The 24,197-nt window shown below is 46.3% G+C and overlaps 1 protein-coding gene across 5 annotated transcripts in view; it reads right to left on the minus strand.

Annotated features, from left to right (window-relative positions):
• The window catches only part of ABCC9 (ATP binding cassette subfamily C member 9), a 947,014-nt gene that overhangs the window by 433,954 nt on the left and 488,863 nt on the right, over positions 1–24,197 (minus strand). For all 5 annotated transcript variants that reach the window (XM_085652729.1, XM_085652730.1, XM_085652727.1 and 2 more), the window contains 3 exons: positions 13,309–13,446; positions 12,997–13,122; positions 2,131–2,227 (listed from right to left, as the gene is read on the minus strand). In XM_085652729.1, coding sequence (XP_085508855.1) covers positions 2,131–2,227; positions 12,997–13,122; positions 13,309–13,446 — 361 coding nt within the window. The remainder of the gene's footprint in view (positions 1–2,130; positions 2,228–12,996; positions 13,123–13,308; positions 13,447–24,197) is intronic.

The following is a 24,197-nucleotide window of genomic DNA, read 5'->3' on the forward strand; positions in this document are numbered from 1 at the left end:
TGCGTCATGCCTTACGCCTGCTTCAAGCAGGCGCAGGGTTTTGGCGCAGCAGCGTTGGAAAAATGACTTTTCCAAGGCTTTTTCCGACCGAACGCCCACCCTGCATACATTAAACCTGACGCAGGTTTAATGTAGCGCAGGGCTTTACAACGTGACACATCTCCCTAGATGCGTCACGTTTAAATAAGGCGCAACATGGTGCATGGTTTACGCCGCCGCTGCCTCACAGAAGTGACGCAACGGCGGCGTAAATGTCTCGCAAGGGGCTTGTAAATCTGCCCCAATATCTGAGAACTTAACGCTGTTAAATTGGAACCAATCTTTTCCAAAAATGGTTTTCATGATGATCAGTTGTAAACAAAGCTTTGATTATCTAAATTAAAGTACAATGGATTTTAGAAAACGAGAAAAAAGGACGGTTGGTAAAAATTCTAGGAGCATATTTACAAGGGCTTTATCTCCGGTTTTTTGGCTTACAAAGCCAAAAAAGCAGAGATAAAAACAGCGCCCCATTTACAAGAGGGTGCTAACATGCATAATCGCATGTTAGCACCCCTTTTCCCAACGCCTCACATTGCATCTCCAATGAGATGCAAAGTGGGCGTTACTAGGCGTACCCAGGATGGACTACCTTGCAAATATCGCTGATGTTTACATCGCGATATTTACAAGGCAGCCCACATGATTTTAGCACACATTAGATTTTGGCGAAAATGGCAGTTTTCGCCAAAACCTAACGTCTGCTAAAATCTTGACTTAGCCATCCCTAACATAGGGGGTGGATTATGCTGATACGACCCTGTGGGTCGTATCAGCAAGGTTATCGCCCTTTTGCAGGGAACATCGCTGAAAAACCAGCGATGTTCCCTGCAAAAGGGCGATAACCTCACTATCTCTGGAATCTTTATCGCCCTGGAGTAACGCGTTGTTAATAACGCGCTACCAGGGCGATAAATACCAGAGATAGGCTGCGATAATATAATTATCGCTAAGCACGGCCAGCGATAATTATCGCTGGCCGTTGTTAATATGCCCCCTAATTCCTGTCAGTTCACAGTGGCATACGATAATTGATGTTTAAAGATCATCTCAATTTTGACATTGATAACTTAGCAAGTTGCTCAAGCTAAAGAGATATGAGTGCATCTCCTCAAAACTATGAACGCTGTGCTTGCTATCGGTGCCTAGACCGATTGTCTTCAAATCCCCGTGTGTTTTTTAATCTTGACCTTGGCTTTCAGGGAAAAATTCTTCAGATACAGTCCTGGTTGTTTACTGAGGTCAACATCTCATGGTTTTCCGACAGTTCTTCTGTTTGAATGTTCTTTTTTATTGCAAGCTGTTGGTCCAATGAATACTTTAATCTGCAGCCGTTGACTGATTCCTAAACATCTTGAGTGCAGTAAAACGTTAAAAACGTGGGTCATCATCCAATCGTTACCATGTCTGAACGACAGTCACCAGCTCTCATGTTCTACAATGCCAAACAATCCTCTGGAACGGTAGAACACCTGACAAACGTACACAGCATGCAGCCTTGTGTATGCCCATGCACCTGGCTTGAACATGGTCAGATGAGGCTGAGAAGCACCTGGTGCGCATGGGGCTCAATCTCCTGAATTTAATATTGTAAGTATTAGCGATGTGCTCATAAATGCACTCACAACGCTCACAATCACCAAACCAGCCAACGTGCTAGTCCTTAGCATGTTTTTCTTTATGAAATTGGAGACCTTGTTTGTTGAAACGCATTCTCCAGCATAAATCAGGCCCTATGGGTGGTTAAAACCATTTTCCTTTGCACAATGTACTTGGTAACATATTTTTTAAAAGGTCTATCACACTTCGTTGTGTTCGTGTTGGTCCAACGGGATGTAATGTATATTGTAGCTAGTTATATATATATATTATCAGACTGACAAATGAGTGCACAAAATAAACAGTGCTTTAGCATTTACAACTACAGTGGTTGGCGCCCTCCCTTTCAGGCTTAGTGTGGTTAATTACCTTTTATACAATTGTTCCCTGGCATTTAATATGTTTTCTAACATTATATAGTATGTTTACATGTATTAAACAATGAAGTAGTCTAAATCACTAGCACAAAAGGTATAGAGTGTGGTAAAATACCTTCATCCTCATCCTCCATTTGTGCTTTTGCTTCCCTGGAATACATTGCTCTTCGAAGAGTCTTCCTTTCCATGGCTGTTTGGTCAGCTTCTGTATCCTGTAAAACAACAGTGAACATTGTTTTCATTGGTTCCACTTAATATGAAAATGACAATGATATCACCATTGCCCTTACACTGGAAGAACATCTACAAACTAATAAGCTATGAAAAAGTTCCCACTGATAATTGCCTTTTTTCAATGCCAAAGAGTTTATTAAAACGGCAATGTATATATTGCAGTATAGAACAAATATCTTTGTCAGACAATAGGGTGTTGCATGTTCTACCACTAGGGTTAAGTCTATGTTTACGTACAAAATGTTCTAAGATTCATAGCAATTATTATTATTATGAATAATATCAAGAAAAACATTTATGACTCATAATAATTGACCTAAATTAACCTTTGCAAAATAAAAGTAGACTTTTCCTGTTCAGGGCTACGCGTTTGGCACACCAGGTGAAAAGGGCAGCAAATGCATTGTATAATCTCAAAATGACAATACGTGTATTATAGAATGAAGCTATAAAACAAGGAATACAATAAAATATGGGATTTGAATTGTAATGAGTTGAATAAGTGCTTCCATTCTTTTGGCTCCATACTAGACGAGCAGTGAGTCAAAATAGTTTATATAGATATAGAGTGCACATTGTGCGATCCTCGACCTTGTTAGGTAGGTCGCTCCCCTACCACACAGCTCCGCCTATGTGTCCTGACCCTGCCCCAGCTGCCGCTGCTGTAGAAGTTGAAGCCCTCCTCCACCCGGAGGCTACCACCTGCGCCTCATCCCTGGTGGCCAGTGGTAGGTCTTAGGTTTGTATCACTGTCGCTGTCTGTCTGTGTTCCCCTGTACTCCTGTCTCCCCCCTGTGCCTGCATTCTTTCTGTGCCCGTTTTGCTTGCCTTCTGTTCCCCTCGTTGCCCCTTCATTCTGTGCCCTCTTTTGCCTTCTGTTCCCCCTCGCTGCCCCCTGATTTGTGCCCCTTCATTCTGTGCCCTCTTTTCCCTTCTGTTCCCCCTCGCTGCCCCCTGATTTGTGCCCCTTCATTCTGTGCCCTCTTTAGCCTTCTGTTCCCCCTCGCTGCCCTTGATTCGTGCCCCTTCATTCTATGCCCTCTTTTGCCTTCTGTTCCCCCTCGCTGCCCCCTGATTTGTGCCCCTTCATTCTGTGCCCTCTGTTGCCTTCTGTTCTTCCTCGCTTCCCCCTGATTTGTGCCCCTTCATTCTGTGTCCTCTTTTGCCTTCTGTTCTCCCTCGCTGCCCCCTGATTTCTGCCCCTTCATTCTGGGCCTTCTTTTGCCTTCTGTTCCCCCTCGCTGCCCCCTGATTTGTGCCCGGTTGCCTTCGGTGCCCTCGCCGCTCCTGTTCCCGCCGCTGCGTCCCCTGTGGCCCTGCCCCCCTCACTGGCCATTCACTGCCTCCCGCCCAGTAGCGGTCCGTGGAGGGAGTGACGGTGGGGCAGTGAGGCGGGGCGGGGGAGGGGCAGGGTGGGGAAATGTAAACACCAGAATATGGATGAACGCAGGTAAGTACACATTTAAATAAATAAAATGAATTCCTTTATGCGCGCTGCATCTACTTACCTCCGTTCATCCATATTCCGGTGTTTACATTTCCCCACCCTGCCCCTCCCCCGCCCCACTGCCTCACCGTCACTCCCTCCATGGACCGCTACTGCTCCCGCCTCCCAGCTGCTCCTCCCTCCCACCTCCCCATATATGGCAGCTGCTGTGCGGTCGCGCCGCTATCGCGCCGAAGGCGCGCCTAAGACAAGCCTGTCGGCGTCCGACCATGCCCGGACCGTGCACGGCGCAAGAACCCCTGGTCCCTGCACACGCCACGACGACCGCCGCCGCTACGATGCCAGCACACTCCACGCTCTCAACCCCAGACGGACCCACACCCGCTTCAAGGCCGCCCCGAAACGCACACACGGTCCCTTCACCTGCTGGAACTGTAGCTACACCAGCCTCAGAGCCACCAAACAACCCACCAAGAAAGACCTCAACCACCTCCGATGCATCCTACTGAACACCCGCTCCTCACGCAAACACGCCGTCGAGCTCTGGGACCTGCTCAATACCTCATCCCGGGACGTCGCCTTCCTGACATAGACTTGGATGAACGACTCCTCCGCACCCGACATCGCCATAGCCATCCCAGATGGCTACAAGATCACCAGCAGAGGCCGCACCAACGGAGTCGGAGGCGGAATCGCCATCGTTCACAAGAACAGCATTGGGGTCTCGACCAGCACCGATGACACTCTCAGCACCTCTGAACACATGCATTTCCAGATCCACACAGACCCCAACCCCACCCTCAGAGGCACCCTTGTCTACTGACCCCCCCGGACCCCGACCCCAGTTCAGCAACTCCATCGCCAACTTCATCAGCAGGCACGCCCTGACCTCCACCGACTACATCCTCCTCGGAGACCTGAACTTTCACCTTGAGAACAACAACGACAGCCACTCGACAACCCTGATTGATAACCTCGCCAACCTCGGACAGAGGCAACTTGTCACAACACCTACCCACTCCGCTGGACACACGCTCGACCCCGTCTTCTCCTCAAGCCCCCACGTCTCCTTCAGTCACACCACCGAACTCCTCTGGACGGACCACCGCTGCATCCACTTCACCTTCCAGAAACCCACCACACAACTCCTCACCCAACAGATCCCTCGCTGCTGCTGGAGCAAAATCACCGAAGCCCAACTACAAGCAAACCTCGCTCTCAGCCCACCCACCAAACCCTCCAACACCGACAATGCTGCCCACAGCCTCAGACGCTGGATCGATGACTGTGTCAACACCATCGCCCAGCTGAAGAAACCCCCCCACAGAGACACTGGCAAGAGGACCAGCTGGTTCACCCCAGATCTCCTAGCCTCCAAGCGAGCCTGCTGGAAACTAGAGAAGAAATGGCACAGCGAACAGAATCCGGACAGCTACGCAGCCCACAAGGACACCACCCGCAACCACCATCACCTCATCAGGACTGCCAAGAGGACCTCCTTCAAAGACCGCCTCGACAACAACACACACAACAGCAAGGAGCTCTTCAACATCGTGAAGGAACTCTCCAACACCAACAACATCCCGCCGTCGCAAGCCCTGTGCGACTCCCTCGCCACTTTTTTCCACCGCAAGATAGCAGGCATCCACAACAGCTTCAACACCCAGACAGCCCCAACAGACAGCAACACAACAGACTCTCCGCACACCATCGACCACGACCCCCTGCTAGCCTGGGCCAGCGTGAGCATCGATGACACCATTAAGACCATGAGCACAATCTACTCCGGCTCCCCGTCAGACCCATTCCCACACCACATCTTCAACAAAGCCAGCAGCTCCATCGCACCCCACCTGCGCAACGTCATCAATCTCTCCCTTGAGACTGCGACCTTCCCAGAGAGCTGGAAACACGCCGACATCAATGCCCTACTCAAAAAACCCAAGGCAGACCCTAGAGACCTCAAGAACTTCCGGCCAATCTCTCTGCTCCCATTCCCGGCCAAGGTCATCGAGAAGATCATCAACAGACAGCTAACCTGATACCTCGAAGAAAACCAGAATCCTGGACCCTTCGCAGTCAGGGTTCGGCAGCAACCACAGCACCGAGACCGCCCTCATCGCCGCCACCGACGACATCAGGACCCTGCTGGACAACGGTGAGACCGCAGCCCTCATCCTCCTGGACTTCTCCGCCACCTTCAACACCGTCTGCCACCGCACACTACGCGCACGCCTCCACGCCGTAGGGATCCGAGACAAAGCTCTGGAATGGACCACCTCCTTCCTCTCCGGCAGAACCCAGAGAGTCCGCCTCCCCCATTTCCGATCCGAAGACTCCGAGATCATCTGTGGCATACCCCAGAAATCTTCCCTCAGCCCGACACTGTTCAACATTTACATGGCCCCGCTCGCACACGTCGCCCGACAGCACATCCTCAACATAATCTCCTACGCCGACGACACTCAACTGATCCTCTCCCTCACTAAGGACCCCATCACCGCCAAAGCCAACCTCCACGAAGGAATGAAGGCCATCACCGACTGGATGAAGATCAGCCGACTGAAGCTGAACACGGACAAAACGGAGGTCCTCATCCTCGGCTCCAACCCTTCAGCCTGGGATGACTCCTGGTGGCCGACGGCACAGGGGGCAGCCCTGACACCCACCGACCACGCACACAACCTGGGAATCATTCTCGACTCAACGCTCTCCATGACCAAGCAAGTCAACGACGTCTCCTCCTCCTGCTTCAACACCCTCCGCATACTCCGCAAGATCTACAGGTGGATCCTGACAGATACAAGAAGAACAGTCACCCAGGCCCTCGTCAGCAGCAGACTCGACTACGGAAATGCCATCTACGCGACAGCCCTGACCAAGCTCATCAAATGACTGCAACCCATCCAAAACGCCTCGGCACGACTGATCCTTGACGTGCCACGACCACATCACCCCCCACCTGAGAAACCTGCACTGGCTGCCCATCAACAAGAGGATATCCTTCAAGCTCCTCATCCACGCACACAAGGCACTCCACAAGACCGGCCCAGCCTACCTCAACAGACAACTTTCCTTCTACATCCCCAACTGCCAGCTCCGCTCCGCCGACCTCGCACTCGCCACCGTCTCGCGCATTCGGAGAACAACCACCGGCAGGAGATCCTTCTCCCACCTCGCCGCCAAGACCTGGAACACCCTCCCACTGAGCCTACGACAGACCCAAGACCTGCTGACCTTCAGGAGGCTACTCAAGACCTGGCTGTTCGATCAGTAGCGCCCTTTCCCCCACCTCCCAGCACCTTGAGACCCTCACGGGTATGTAGTGCCCTCTACAAATGTTTGATTGATTGATTGATTGTTACAGTCACAGTCCAAGGCAAATAATTTGATAATGCATGTTGCATTTACTGGGAACAATTATGTCAAAGAATTTTGGTAAAGGGCAATGGGTTAACATTTGTCTACATATTCTGTCCACAAGCTAACAAAGCTAAGGAATTAAAATCATGGATGGGATTGTTGTCCAAAGTGTTGTTGAACATTTGTAGATAGTTGTATGAAAACTGTAATTGCCAGTTGAAAGGTTTAAAGATTTTGTAGAATTTTTAAAAACAGCAAGATTTAAACAGAGGTGCTATGCTCTATTTTTAAAAATGTTACCACAGCTTTTTTGAGCTATTTCTTACATCGTTAACATTTCTAGTTAATTATTTTTTTCTAGGATTTTACAATTTGCGAATCTAAGAAAAGATTTTTTCAGGATATTTGTAGGATGTTCCTACTTAGCATTACATTGACCTGTGTGTCTTCAATTAATTCATTTTCACCTTCTTGTGAATGCATGTTTTAGGGTCCAGAACAGCCTTCCACATGTAAGATGTTGCTGTACATTAACTGCAACTTGACCATACGGGAAAGACAGCAGGCAATGCTTAAATTAGTCTCAGCCACTGGTGATTACTCAATACCGCATCTCAGTCCATCATGATTTTGTACACCATGCCATCTCAGTTTGGACCCATCCATATGTAATTCAATTTTGATCCTGCTCCAATAGAAACAGTCCAGCGTGAACTGCTGGGCTAGGTCCTCAATTATTGGAGAACAAGCAACCCAAGACCGGTTTCGCCCTCATTAGGGCTCGTCAGTCAGGTTGTTTTCAGTGACACAGTGAGGGCCTAATATTAATTATATTGTTTTGAATTTGTGGGGCCTCAGACACAGCTCACACCAAGCCAGTGGCATTCCTCTTGCATAGTTAAGAAACTGCTTTCCTACAATGGTGCTCAAGGCACATGCAAGCACCACAGAGCTCCGGTGATGGCAGGAATCTTTTTTTTTTTTCTATGCTTCACAGCATTGCTATCAACAGATGACTCCATATCCTGCATGATCATTGATTATCCATACAGCACCACCATCACACTCCAGTCATGCAACTGCTCTTACAGATGGGTGTTATCTAGAGTGAATTGATGAGAATGCCTACAATTATAAGACAAATCAAGTCAAGTCAAGTCAAATAAGCTTTAATTCGGTTTGTATAAATACAACCATATAAGCTGAACAAAGTAATATAAAATAAAATATCATGACACATAATTCAACAAAGCCAAGGACAGATAATTATTCCTATACCAGCCCTAACACTTGCACTGAACGGTGAGACATAAATAAAGAGTGCATCCATATATGTACATGTTTAAAAATAGATAAAATCAATTATATATCATTTTAGCATAAGTAAAAAAATGCTCAAGAAGCATTGGTTTCCATCGAAATTAGTAATTCATGATTAATGATTCTACCTCGCAATAACAAGGTGCTTATGCATAAGTTGTAGTAGGCCTAAACATTGTAATATTGAATCACTAAAACGGATTTTGTCAATAGTTATCACCATATAAGTGAAGGAGACCCTTGACACGATAAAGTGACGTATGCATCTACCTAGCAATAGTAAAATTACTAATACATAGACAGTTATAAGCTATATAAGGCGCAATTTCGCATCCATAAAACATTTGTTTCCTCCACAATAAATGGCAACATCTTGTGCTGATAGAGTAAACTAAGTATATGTGCGAAATAGATTACTGTCATAAAGTGACTTGTGCATAACAAAATGGGATCATCTCAAATAATGTGATTTAGGCATATATGTAAGAGATTATTATCATAAAGTGACTTATGCATAACTATAACATCGTAGCAAGGCACAGATGACATTAATCAAATAATTATAGATTTCCTAGCAGCTCTGCATTTCAGAATGTATAGTGCTACATGGAAACAAATGTCCAAGCTCTGGAGGGAACAGAGTAGATTCATAGCATCTGCAGTTAAACGGATGTTATATTTTAAAAGGATCGGTTTCAAATAAAATTTCCTCAAAGATGTATAAAATTTACAAAATAACAGAAAATGGCAACAACTTTGTTTGGAAATATTGTCACACGGGCATTCTGCACTAGAGCTTACCCCAATCACAGGGAAGGATACAAGATGGTGTGCGATGCCCAACCTTAAACGTACAAGAACAAATCGGTGCGATTTCCTGGTCACTTCCACCAAATATGACTGAAGATCTTTTTTAAGATTATATAAGACAAATCATTTTTTGTCTCTAGTTTCTACAAGAAAGTGACAGCACGGCACCGCAAACCATTTCACTGCGCTGCACTGTCACTCTCAAAGCACAGGGATGCGACATATTTACAATAATATGTCACATCCCTGTGCTTTACCCTGCACTGGCGCATAATTGTCTGCCATGCACCAATGCAGGCACCCTTGCACCATGGTTCAAGGGTGTCTGCGTTTCAGGGAAGATTGTCTTTGTTCAAGTAGGGACACCTTCCTGCACAAAAACAATCACAAGAGGTGATTTCCTCTTTCCATGTGTGCTGCAGAATGCAGCATGCATAGACAGAGGCAAAACCAAGGAGAAATGAAGACATTAGTCCTCGTTAGAAATAGGTTCAGCCACTGAGCTGCCGTACTTGGTCTAAAGTGATTGAATGATGAATGTTGCTCCATGGAATCACTAACTGATCCCAATGCTAAAACACTATAGAGCATATGTACAAGCCCCTTTTGCCATGGGGACGTCACTTTTTGTGACGTTCCCATGGCGATAGGGGCCTTGCCTTATGTACAAGGCAGCGTTAAGTCACTTAATGTGGCTTAACGCTGCCTTGTACATAAGGCACCCTTTCACTCTATGTTTAGCGTGAAAAGGGCGTGCAGTGGGTGTTGTGGTGGGTGTTCCACTGCAACACCCATTGGATTTGATGCTGCCCCCTATGTTCAAGGGTGGCGTACATAGGAGGCAGCGCCAAATTTAAGACCAGGAAAACCCTGGTCTTAAGGTGGCGAAATGAGGAGAAATGCATTATTTATCCTCGTTTTTGCTTTTTTCCATGTGTGCTGCCTTGAGCAGCACACATGAAAAAAGCAAAATGCCATGGTTTGTTTATTTTTAAAAATGCCATTTTGTTACTTTCATGTGTGCTGCATGAAGCAGCACACATGAAAGTTACAAAATGGCATTTTAGGATAGGTTATGTGCAGGAAGGGACACCTTCCCACACATAACCAATACTCCCTTGCACACAGACACATTGCACTCTGGTGCAAGGGTGCCTGCGTTGGCGTTAAGTTGTAAAACTTAGCGCCATCGCAGGGGTAAACACAAGGCTGCACCACATTCTTGTAAATATGGTGCAGCCTTGCGTTTCCGAAGTGGCGGAGCGTGTCGTTAAGACCAGGAGGCTAACAACACTTTCCGCCACTTCGTCGTACATATGGCCCTATGTTGTGCTCTGCTGTAATTGTTGCATTTCAAGGATCAATATCAATATGTTGCACATAGTTCAGTGACAGTTTAATGCCCTAATAGGATTTTACAATTGAGCACAGTGTTCATTGACTGGGCTTTCAATAGTCGCCATCACAACATTATTAAAAGGACCTTATTCTAAATTCTAGAGCTTATCGATTGTGCTTGAGAGGTTTCTGTTAACCATTCTTCATCTTTAATGAGGTGGTATTTTCAAAGCAATGCAATTAGCATTATATACTGTATAATATTTATCTCCTACCAGTCACAGTATTGAACTTGGATGCCTAGCGTGAAACACTTGATTTTTTAAATATTTTATTTATTAACAGTATTTTATAGTGAGGACCGAGGCACATGGGAGAGTGATTTACATATAGTCATGAGTATATATCATTTATATAACACACATACATTATGATTTCTCAACTTGTACCAAATGTAATATCTTAGCCTTTCTAGAAGATTTGATATTTATCTATTTACAACATGTAGGACAATCTAGTTTCTCGGATGGAGTTTGAAGAAGAAACCGTTTAGCTTTTCCAGAAATCATTGACAATATGGCTTGCTTGTTTAATATTGTTACTTGAAAGATGATTATCATAGCTAGTAAAAATTCACTGTTGTGGCAAAATAAACTTGTTAGATGAAATTAAAGCATACATCTATAATGAAATTATGTATAAACAGGAAGAAACCTCTGCACAGTGTACCTCTAATGATTCCTAGTGGTGTTCCAAATGTACTTTATTTTTGCAGTTTTATATGGCACAAACTTGACTCAACAGCATTAGAGCACTTTACATGAGCACCAGATTACATTACACAAAGTCAGATTGACTTGCCCTGAATCCCAGAATTTTGAGCCGATGACAACAATTGTACTATAGAATATCGACACCAACAATATTGTGGTACAAGAATATCTAGGGACAAAAAATTGAAAAGTACGTGCATATAGAGAAGTATAGATTTCCTATTTCTAACTCCCAGTCTACGTACCTTGAAGATACATGTACTGCACAGGAACATAGATGTGATGTTTGGTATAAAGAACCTAAACTTACTTACTTGTTGCTAACACTGTGACTCAAACCAGGTTCCCCAGTTCCAAAGTGTGCACGTCGGGCCATTAGGCCACATCTCCTGCCCTATGTTTAGCTGCTATGGAGACATATTAAAAATAAGAAAAATTATCTTCGTTCTGTAACAATTTACATTCAGCAGTTGATAGTGGTATCTGGCAGACAGAATGAGTGACTGGGTTAGGATACCTTTTAAAAGATTATGGGCATAATGTACTAAATGAATTTTCACTTCAATAGGTTGTAGTATGAAAGGTATAGACTTTGCAAATAAAAAAATACACAGTTGTACTGTCCAAAAGGTATGTCACGAGTAACAAATGGGATTATGATTTTCAATTGCCATACTGTGCTCCTAGCAATTGCCAAGGAACAGGGGGAATGAAAGGGGTTTGTCCCCTTTAGCGTGGCTCATAAGGTTGTGTATCAATGTTTTGTGACTGCCTTAATGGTTGCAAACTATTGATTGAATACTGAAACCCACAGAGGGTGTTATGTATTTGCAAAGTGGAAGCTGTCTGTCTGGTACCTTCCACTTATGAAGGTGGTCTGTGTCTATAGGGGAACACATATCAGTTCAGAAGACAGTTCCTTGCTTCCCCTAATGTCCTTTGGCACTATGCCAGTTTTTCTTCTTTTATTTCTGTCTCTTGAAAGCATGGGACAGCAAAACCCCTATTTTCTTTTGACGTGAATGGAGTGGTGGGTGGTTGCGGTCCCTTTCAGAACTCCATCACTACATCCATTCCTAGATGGAATCCTGCCTCATTAACATGCATGAGACAGAATATCTGCATAGCCTACTGAGGGGGTTCTCTGTGCTGCAACGTTTCAGTTCATCCATTGCAGTGCAAACATATCCTCGGATCACATCGCAGGAACGGTGAAAAAATGGAGGCTGCGATGTGACTTGGTGAATTTACGTCAGGCCCATTGTTGCTAATATTTACCCTCACTCGAATGAGAGACGGTGTCAGAATGTTCCCCTCGCTAATTGTAGGTGTAGACCTTGAATTACATCCTCATAAGTTTTTTTTTGTGCCACCTCTTATCCCTATGACAAATATCCTGCAAGAGAGGCAATTGTTTTTTAGAAGACAGACTTTGAAATATGAATCAACCACTCTTGACCCGCCATTAGAATTTTTGATGAAATTATATATTATGATGTATTCCGTTATTCTAACCATTTTCTTCTTGAGCAAAATAAACTTTTTTTTTAAATTCTCGTTGGCTATTCTTCCGATTTCAATCTCCCTCTCCTCCTTCGTCTTATTACCAAAACCTTCTCCTTTTCTCTCCTCCCTCTCTCTGTCTCTTGGTCTGCTGACACTCTGCAGTTCATAGGGGCACGCGATGTTGTGTTACCTTTTCCAGCTCCTGGTCTTGGCGGTTCATCAGCGTTTTCCAGTGCTCGTAGAGCTCGTTGTCTTTGTTCTGAATGTCTTTGAGTGTTCCCTCCCTCAGCACAGTTCCATCCTTCATTGCTATGATCTAGAAAAGATAGAATCAAACACATTTAATCCAGATACACAAGCTTCACACAGTTAGAAAACACTGCTTTGGATGTCCGTTTAAGTTCTTATCGTGGCAGTGCATCAACCTGATATCCACTCTATATGCGGAGAGATGGGTATATATTTACATTCTCCTACCCAATGTTCAAGTATGATGTCTTACCCAATCAGCATGAGGCAGATATTGTAACTTATGTGTCACCAGAACAACTGTCCTCTTGTCATCTTGGAGGAACTTTAAGATTCCCTCCTGCATCAGATGGTCACTCAGGTGAATATCGAGTGCAGAGAATGGGTCGTCCTGAGGCAGAAGGAAAAAGGTGTCAGTGCAATGTGGCCCCGAATGCAATTCCACATCAAACGTATCACTTCATAAGGATTACATTGATTCAACATTTTAATGTTGTCACTTCACTGAATGCATTTCATTACTGGTTGTTCTCAATTGGGGTTGACTACATTTTCTCTTTGACAGTAACAGGACAAACTACTACTTTTGAATGAAATTAACTGCAGCAAAGAGATTCGTAAATTATCATTATAATTTCAATGATTCATTCTGGAAACCTAAAAGATATGGCAGTGCCATACATATATTGTGAGATGTGATGTTTAGGAGAGTAGAGCCAAATTTAGATACAATCTCCCCCAATGTTACAAGCACTAAAAATACGTAAAAGGACTACAGTGAATACGCATTGTTATTCGACACCTTACAGAAAAAGATGCAGTTCTCGCACATCATCAATAACGAAAAAATATATGAATCTTTTGATCTTTTGACTGTGGTGCTTAAATAGTGCCATATATTCCTAATTTAAAATCTGATAATCTGCTTTTCTCTTCCTCTTTCTTCGTGGCGTAACTCAAAATGATGCCCCCCCCCCCCCCCCCGCAGAATGTGTTGAGGGCCCCCTGAGTCTTTCATATCTCACAGATATTCACTGGCTTCTGATGGGTCGGGGCATCCCTGCACTGCAGAGGGGCTGCAGAGGTCTGCTTTACACACCTGCTGCTTCTCTCTCTCTCTTTCTGCCCCCTAGTTAAACGTTCTTGCGTGCAGTCTTCTCAGAGTATGTTTACTACCAGTGCTTAATTTGAGCATGTGGTTTTCGGTGTATGGCACCCCTACTTAATTTTCAACTCCAGCACAAATGACAGTTGACCACATGGTGGTGCTGTATGCCTAGTTTTGAGATGAGCACAACAACAGTGTTTAGTCATTCAAAATACATAAAAAATGAGTAATACCTGTCACCTATGCCATTCTTGTATCTTTGGATGGCTTGGAATAGTCTGAATTGTCACACTTGTAGGAGTGTGATGGTTAGTAGTTGTGTTAGTACTGTTATTGCCATCTCTAGAAGTAGCAATAGGTGGTGCAGGCTCCAATGGCCTTCTAAGAAAGGCATTGGGATTTCCTTTTTTTACAAATTAAGCACTGTTTGCTACACTCCCCCCGTTGCACAGAAATATTTTGCCAAAGAAGGTGATACCAAACAGAGGCATGATAACATCTCATTGCAGAAAAGGGTGGAATTGTGTTGGTGATCTGAGCATGTTAATTTCATGTGTCATAGTTGATAAAGTAGGGATTATAAATAAAAAGTAATGCACTACGGATTGCTGATGCCAGACTATGCGGTCTTTACGAGCTGAAGGTTGCTGCCCACTTTATACAATATCTGTGGTTGGTTTGCTGTAGCCAATGAGGTGGCCGTATAGGATTTACAACACAGATATACTTGTCTTGTTCCGTAACATTTCTAGTAGATATTCTTTGCGCTTTGGAGCTATGTCTTTCCTGTTGGGCATTCATCGAACCAGGACAGATGAGATTGCAGTATGTCAAGCTATATCTTGGCACAGTTAAACATCTTAGTGTGTGACCTGGATGTTTGTACCACCTTTAGACTTAGGCATGACTTAGCTCCCCTCGGCCATATTTACTATCGGGGTGGGGGTTCAGTACTCGCTCATATGCAGCATTTGTTTCCCAACAGTGTGTGACTACAGGAGTCCACCCCTTCCGAGATGCATTACAGCTACCTAATTCACGTAGCTGGTGTAAGATACCTCCAGTCATTTTTTTACTTTCACTTTTACGTATACTTCTGTGACACAAGGAATTTGTTAATATTGCATGCTTTTGATCGCAGTGGGGGAGCGCAGGGCCCTCTAACTACTTGGTGCTGCAACCGGTTGTCTTATAATTTTTAAACTTGATGTCACTAAAGTGTATTTTCAATACTCTGCAAATTCTATGAGGGGAGTGTTGGGGGTATTTTAGTGGCTTACCTTTACGGGAGGCTCACGGAGGCCTGGGCACAGTCTTGATTCCTTCCCGCCCCGGTCCGACACAGTAACCAGTACCGTTGCGCAGAGGGCGGGGAAGGTGAGAGCCAGGCACTTCCGGTCGACCGGTTAGCGGTCTAGTTGTGGGAAACAGGCAGCAATAAAGGCGCATGGTCCAGCGGCCGCGGTGCGGTGAGTGGGGCAGTGGCAGGGCCCTCTAACTGCTTGGTGCTGCAACCGGTTGTCTTATAATTTTTAAACTTGATGTCACTAATGTGTATTTTTAATACTCTGCAAATTCTATGAGGGGAGTGTTGGGGGCATTTTAGTGGCTTACCTTTACGGGAGGCTCATGGAGGCCTGGGCTCAGTCTTGATTCATTCCCGCCCCGGTCCGACGCGGTAACCAGTACCGTTGCGCGGCGGGCGGGGAAGGTGAGAGCCAGGCACTTCCGGTCGACCGGTTAGTGGTCTAGTTGTGGGGAACAGGCAGCAATAAAGCCACATGGCTCAGCGGACGCGCGCAGTGGGCGCGCCGCCGGCACGCCAAAGGCAAGCCCGTCTGCGCCCGTCCGCGGCTGAACGGGGCCCGGGGCTCCAACCCCTGGGTGTTCTGGAGTAAAGCTACAGTATAGCTCCCAAGAACTGCATGCTTTGTGCCCTGCAATGGCAGATCTGTGCAAACACAGCATGGAAGGAGGAAGTATGAGATGGGACTGTAGGTATTGCCCATTTAAGTCTAGTGCGGGGAGGGAGGTGAAGGAGGCAAGCTCTGCTTCGAACTGTTGCCTGCTGAACTGTCGATCACTCAGGAAGCATAGATTGGGGATCTACGACCTGCTTTTAGATGGTCAGATAGATGTGATGTTTCTCTCTGAGACTTGGCTGGATGAGGACTCTGCACCAGAGATCCTAGAGGCACTACCTAGTGATTATGCGATCACTAGGATTGACAGGTATTCCGGCAGAGGAGGTAGAGTGGCAATCATATTTAAACATTCCATCCAATGCTTCCTCGAGCCTGTCACCATTGCTGATAGCGAGGCTGGTCTTTTTACGATTAGAGTGGCTATTAACTACATCGTGAAAGGGCTCCTGGTCTACAGACCGTCTGGATCCCCCACTCGCTTTTCTCCTAGCCTGATAGACTGTCTCACTCAACCAGCACTGCGTTATGATAAACTCTTAGTACTTGGGGACTTCAATATGCATTTTGAGGATGCTATGAGTGTGGTGGCGGGTGAGTTATGTCAGGAAATGGCTACCCTACAAATCAGGCTAAAATCTGACTCCCCTACCCATCAGCTGGGCCATCTGCTTGACCCCATTTTCACGAACTGGGAGGACATAGTTGTTAACCCACCTCTCCCTATTGTATGGACAGACCATTTCCTGGTTCCTTTTGTTATGATGCTGCCTGGGCAGAAGGTACAGGAGGAATCTAAGAGGGGAATAACATGCCGGATGTGGGCTGGCTTCTCGCAGGAAAAGTTTAACAGTGCCCTTTCTTGGGGTGGGTTACCAGGGGGCATAGATGACAAAAGTGCATGAGTAAACTTGGACAGGAGGATTGCGGAGGCACTGGATAGCACTGCCCCCTGGTCACAGAAAATACCGGGTAGAGCACAAAAATCTGCCCCTTGGTATAACGCCGCCTTGAGAATGGCGAAAGCAGAGTGTAAACGCATGGAAAGGCGGTGAAGGAAAGACTTCTCGGACCAGGGGAGGAGGGAGTGTAAAGATACGTTGAAGAGCTATCATGGGCTTATTAGAAGGGCTAAGGCATCATACTACCTGGAATGAATTGGGTCAGCGGAAAATTCGACAAGGGATCTATTTAGGGTTTACAAGGAGATATCTTCCCTAGCGACAGCGGCAGTACCTGCAACAGGCTCAGAATAGCTATGCAATCGCGTGGCAGATTTCTTTTCAGACAAGGTGGAGAAAATCTATTCCACCTTCCCTGACTCCGCCCAAGTAGGCTACGAAACCTTGGAGGAGGCAGGTCACGCCCAGGAGGGTGAAGGGTTGGATAGCTTCACCGTTCCCCCTCCAGAGCTGCTAACTAAAATCTGTTTTAGTGTTAAGTCAGGCTCTCCTAGAGACCCAGCCTCCCCTAAAGTGCTTAGAGGGAGCATAGAAATATTGGAGCCATACATTAGACATCTCGTGGAGGTTTCATTTAGGACATGCACAGTGCCAGGGAGGTGGAAGGAAGCAGTGGTCCTTCCACTACCCAAGAAACCGCACATAGGTCCAGATCAACTTGACAATCTGCGCCCAATCTCTTTACTGCCGTACTTCGCAAAGATTGCAGAGAAAGTGGTAAACATAAAACTTACGGCGCATATTGGGAAATTTAACTTCCTGCATCCCACTCAGTCTGGATTCCGGGCTTTCTACTCGATGGAATCTGCCCTGCTTCTCGCCACAGAAACCACAGGCAATATGCGGATGCGGGACAGACGGCGGCCTTGATCCTGTTGAACTTAAGTGCCGCCTTTGACACTGTTGCCCATCACACTCTGAGGAAAGCAGGAGTGTATGGCAGTGCATTGAGCTGGATGAAATCATTTTTGTCGGAGCGCAGTTTTCAGGTGAGGCAGGGCTCTCATTATTCTAAAGTCATCAAACTGAAACAGGGGGTGCCGCAGGGTTTGACCCTGAGCCTGACCCTGTTCAATCTTTATGTGGCTCCATTAGTGGAGATTGCTGACGGATTTGGGATCAGGGTCGTGTCCTATGCCGATGACACTCAATTGGTGGTCTCCCTGACACAGGCACAGGATACGGCAGTCTCCAATTTCGTGGCATGCTTGCAAGAGCTGGCATCATGGATGGCTAACAACTGCCTGAAATTGAATGGCGATAAGACAGAGGTGCTAGTGGTGGGGAGAGCCCCGTCGGTGTGGTTGTCGGCTTGGTGGTCCCAGTGCTTGGGATCCACCCTGATGCCCTGCAATCAGGCGAAGAACCTGGGGGTGTGGCTGGACACAAAGCTCTCCTTTGAGTACCATACCTGGCGGGTGGCAGGCACCTGTTTTGGAGTCCTGAGGGGCCTTCGTAAAACCCTGGATATGCTGCCTACTGCAGCCAGGGAGACCATGGTTCATGCCCTGGTGGCATCGCTCCTTGATTATGACAATATCCTGTACCTGGGTGCAATGGCGAAATGTATGGAAAGACTCCAGGGTGTGCAGAACGCAGCAGCTCATCTGGTTCTTATGTGCCCGAGGAGGGCCTCCTCGAAGGTGGCGCTGGCTTCCCTCCACTGGCTGCCGATAAGAGAGAGAGTCTTGGTCAAGGCACTGTGCGTCTGCCACCGTATTATTCAGGGGACGGCTCCATCCTATTTATCTGATCTACTCACTCCTTATGTCCCAACACGCCAACTTAGATCAGGAGGGATGGGCCTGGTGTGCGTTCCCGCTATTAAAAGTGCAAGGATGGGCAGGCGGTCCTTTCGTTTTTTGGCCGCACAACAATGGAACAAACTCCCCTTGAGACTCCGGGTGGAGGCCTTGGAGGGCACTTAATGGAAAAATTTGAAAATGCATCTATTCCTCCCGGGATAATTAGGACTGGCTAGGTTAGGGTGTAGCAATCAGGGCAGTTTGCACCGCAGCTCGGGGGCACACTGGCCGAGTGTAACCATGCGCTTTATAAATGTGCCTATTATTTATTATTACATGAGTTTTCAGCAAGGCAAATTCCTCCCTTGACCAGAATTTCTAGGTCATTTCTAGATTCCTTCCTTGACCAGCATTTCTAGGTCATTTCTACTTGTAATAGCATTTACAATGTAGAGTCTAAACAGCAGCTTTAATTAGCACACCAGAATTCTGGCTGCGATTACAAAGACATGAGGCCACGCAAGCCCGTTTTTTTAATGTTCATTATGAGACATGCATGACTGCACTAACCACTATGCATGAATTTGCATACACTATGTGTATGCCGCATGTCCACGTGTGAATGACTGTTTGTGAAGAATCCTAAAATCGACTCACTGAGTGCACTTGAATGCATACGTAAGCACATCACGAGCGGACAGATGAAGAAGCTACAAAGGAACAGTCACAATTATGTTTGTCTACGTGTTTTTATGTCCTTTATGTTGTGCTTTGTCTTCCAGATTTTAACCAAAAGGTGGGGTCCGTAAGTACGGTTCACCACTGCATGTACAGCACACCTTAGTGTGTGTGCTGGAAAAATTTATGTGGCTTAATTTTTTTGCAACATCACATTTCCCATTGTATGGTCCTGATGAAAGCCTCATTATTGTTGACAAGGCTGAAACATGTCGAGCAGTGTTTAGGGGATAATGAAGACCAATTTTTCATCTTTACTTTATCCCCGCTCAGAGATAAAACACTATCAGTGGATGTTAGAACTGGGGGTCTCTAGTTGACTGAAGTAGGTACCTTGCTTATAAGTCAGGGAAAGGAAGGACACCTTCTCAGATAGCCCCTGCTCACCCCGTCGGTAGCTTGGCACGAGCAGCCAGGCTTATCTCCAAGGCAAATATGTAAAGTATTTGCAACCCCGCTCTCAGTAACCCAATGATGACACCAGAAATGAACTTCACACGAGTTTCATAGAAAAAAAGTATATGTGTATATAAAAAGATATACGATGAGACCACATGATAAAAATTCAACATATGTATATTTGTAATATTTCACCTGGCCGGTTATTAGGCCAGCAAACCCTTGTAGGTTCTTGCAGTATTAATGAACAATTCTAGATGATCCAATTCAGTACTAATGCAATGCTATGCAGTTCGTAATGCAAGAATCAGGCACTTCGTAATGTAACAATAATGCAGTTCGTTATGCAACAATAATGCAATGCGTAATGCAACAATCAGGCAGTCCGTTATGCAGAAATAATACAATGCGTAATGCAACAATCAGGCAGTTCGTAATACCAAAATGATGAAATGGGTAATGCAACAATCAGGTAGCACGTTATGCAGAAATAATGCAATGCGTAATGCAACAATCAGGCAGTTCGTAATACCAAAATGATGTAACGCGTAATGCAACAATCAGGTAGTTCATTATGCAGAAATAATGTAATGCATAATGCAACGATCAGGTAGTTCGTTCTGCCAAAATAATGTACTCCGGCACCGATCACGGTGGTCGGGACGGTCTCTATGCCACTCCTGCTGACTCGCGGTCAGCTACTGCCAAAATATGCCCCCAAAACAGGTATGGTGTAAAACAAAGTGTAGCTCCACACTCCGGCCCCGGTACTGCCACTCCCCGGCAAGTACGGGCCCCAATACGGATTTCAGCAGAGGCTCGCGCTGCGAGAATGGAAAAGGCCGAGAGCGTTTCTCTCCGTGCCTGCACCCCGCACCAGGCACGACACACGCATCTCTCTGAGCGTTACCTGGGGGGTGAGATCTCACTCTCCTCTCCCCGTGACTTGGGCCTCCGATGCGACTTCGTTGCTCTTGGGCAGTGGACCACGGGCCCCCCTTGCGGGGATGGTTCGAGGTCCCTCCTTGGCAAAGAAGGGCTCGGACTGGCGACACAGCTCCTCTGGTGATGCCGGTCCGAGCCAATGGCAATGACGAAGATCTCAGGCTGCAACAGGGCACACGCACATAGCGTCGCTGAGGCTCCCTTGAGTTCCGGGTGCACACGATCACAGGGCAATCCTCACGAAGGTCTCAGGCTGCACAAAGCACACGCACACAGCGTCGCTGAGACTCACTTGGAATCCTGGTGCCCACAATCACAGGGCAATTCTTACGAGGGTCTATGGCTACAAAATGAACATGCACACAGTGTCGTTAAGACACACTGGAGTTCCAGGTGCACATGATCACAGGGCAATCCTCACGAAGGTCTCAGGCTGCACAAAGCACACACACACAGCGTCGCTGAGATTCACTTGGATTCCGGGTGCACACGATCACAGGACGAGCCTCACAAAGGTCTCCAGCTGCACAAAGTACACACACATACAGCGTCACTGAGACTCACTTGGACTCCTGGTGCCCCCAATCACAGGGCAATTCTTAGGAGGGTCTCAGGCTGCAAAAAGCACACGTACACAGTGTTGCTGAGACACACCTGGAAACTTTTGTGTTCCTGAGTTTCCACAACAGGGAGCCAGCTCTCTTCGGGCCCTTGGGGATAAGTTACTTCATGACACAGCAAAGTCCTTTCAAGCAGGGGGACACAGCACACAGCAAAGTCCCTTTAGCTTCTCCTTGGTTAAATCAGCAAACTGCAGGCCAGCCCCAGAACGCACAGCAAGGGTCAGTCCTTTCTTTCAGTCTCTTCAGCTGTTTCTTCCTTGGCAAAGGTTCCTCTTGACCACAAAGTAGTTTCAATCCTTTACAGTCTTGATCAGTTCCATTCCAAAGTCCGGAGGTTTCAGCTCTCATAGTTATACCCCTAAATGTCTTTGAAATCTTTGTGTTCAGGGGGCACTGACCCCTGTCCAAACCAGTTCTGGGTGTCTCCCTGCCAGTGACACCTTCTTCCTTTGATAATGGTGGTCTGGATCCTTAATCACTCAGCAGGAGATGGAGCCATTGTTTTATGGCGCCAGCCCAGGCCTCTTCACATCCAGGGGCTACTCCTCCCCCTACACTCCAGATGCAGGTTATCTTGTTGCTGTCTCACCTCCTCCCCTGGGTCAAGACATTCCCCAGAGCCTATCACATTCAAATCCAGACAGTCAATCCACAACCAGGCAGAGACACACAGAAATGTTAAAACACAAAACCCAGCCACTTCTAAAAGAGTGGTTTCTAAACACACAATGCAAAAACCACCTTCACAAAAAGATGTGTTATAAAATTGTGAGTTCAGGCACACTAAACTTCACCTCTCCATCTTAGGCCTATGGGAAGATAGGCTGGAAACATATTATACAGCCTCCCCTATTCTGTCCTATGGGCAAGATGGCCTTTCAACACTGAAAAACGATATGGAGAGTATTTCACTGTCAGGATATGGTACACACCTCATTACATGTCCTACCTTTCACATGCACTGCACCCTGCCCAGGGGTGTACCCTGGACCTACCATAGGGGTGTCTGATGTGCATAAAAAGGGTTGGGTAAGACCTGGTAAGTGGGTGCACTTGTCAAGACAACATGGCAGTTTAACAAACTGTGCGCAGGCACTGCAATGGAAGGCCTGAGTTCTCTCTTTAGGGCTACTTGTGTGGGTGGCACAATTAGTGCTGCAGCCCACTAGTAGCATTTGCATTACCAGCCATGGCACACATAGTGCACTTTACTAGGGACTTTACTAGTAACGCAAATATACCAATTATGGACAACCAATTACCATACCACTTTATACAGAGAGCATATCCACTTTAGCACTGATCAGCAGTAGTAAAGTGCCCAGAGTACTAAAACCAACAAAAACAGGTCAGAAACAATACAGGAGAAAGGCGAAAAGGGCCAAGTCCAACAGTGGGGGATCCCAGAGACATTTTTAACATCACCAGTTCGAGCACATATCACACCAAAAAAAACAAATCCGCTCCGCTGTAACTCAGGTGTCGAAGCACAGCTGGGTTGAATTTGGCTCCCAGCTGGGAATCCCAATAATGAAGCATGCCACCAACTAGGTTGGTGGGTGAAGGGTCGTCTTACAAACCTATTTGGTTTCTTGCAATCCAGTGCATGGTACTAATTTATAGATGACCACAACAACAGTTAATTATTAATTCAATATAAATTAGACATTACTGTTTCCTGCCTTCCATTAAAGCTCATTAAAGCGCTGCATGGAATGCTTCCTTAATGCAAAGTAGCACAAGGAATTGCATTGTACAGCTTTGCGTTACTTTGGGTTACCTTCAAATGCAAATCACAATTTGTGTTGGATTGTAAATCCCACCACAACCTTGTGCATCAAATTTGCAATAAAACAGTAATGCAAGCCCAAAACAAAATGTTTGTAAATCTGGGCCCTTGTTTGTTCACATCCACGCTATGCAATTCTTGACATTTATCATCAGCAAACTTTGCATGCAAAACTACTTTTAAGTCTCCTGCTGTATTACTTCAAGTTCATATTCAGTGACAGAGTGGGGGCACATGGTTTGATTCAGTGACAGTGTGTTGGCATGTGGTTTGAACTTCAGTCTTTTTCTGCACTGTAACACACAAACCGATGAATTCAAATTTCCTATCAACTGGAAAAGAGATATGGAGATGAGATAATTTTCGAGCCAGTTCAGCTGCGATTGCTGAATGCCCAGATTCCTTGGGGCAGATTTATGCTTCTTGGCGCATCCCTGCAAATCAGCAGGGATGCGCCAGGAAAGATGCGTCACGCAAGTTTGCCCTTGCGCCACCGCAGATCCACCGCATTTACAATGCGGTGCATCGTGGCGCAAGGACAAGCAGATGCGTGACGCATCTGCCGGCGTAAGGTTGGCGCAGTGCTGAAGTTGTGTCGCAGGCGCAACTCCAGCACTGTTCCAACCTACCCTATCCCTAACATGGTGCGTCAAGCCTTACGCCTGCTTCAAGCAGGCGCAGGGTTTTGACGCATCAGCGTTGGGAAAGTGACTCAGTGAAATCTTATAGATTTCACGGAGTCACTTTTCAGGGGCGTTCCTGCGACGGAACGCCCCCCCCTGTGCAGGTACGCCCACATGTGGCGCAAGCTTTACAACGTGACGCATCTCCCTAGATGCGTCACGTTGTAAATAGCCCGCAGCATGGCGCTGGCTTTGCGCCGCCGCTGCGTCACAAAAGTGACGCAACGG

This window comes from Triturus cristatus, chromosome 4_1 (genome assembly GCF_964204655.1).
Source record: "Triturus cristatus chromosome 4_1, aTriCri1.1, whole genome shotgun sequence".
Lineage (NCBI taxonomy): Eukaryota > Metazoa > Chordata > Amphibia > Caudata > Salamandridae > Triturus > Triturus cristatus.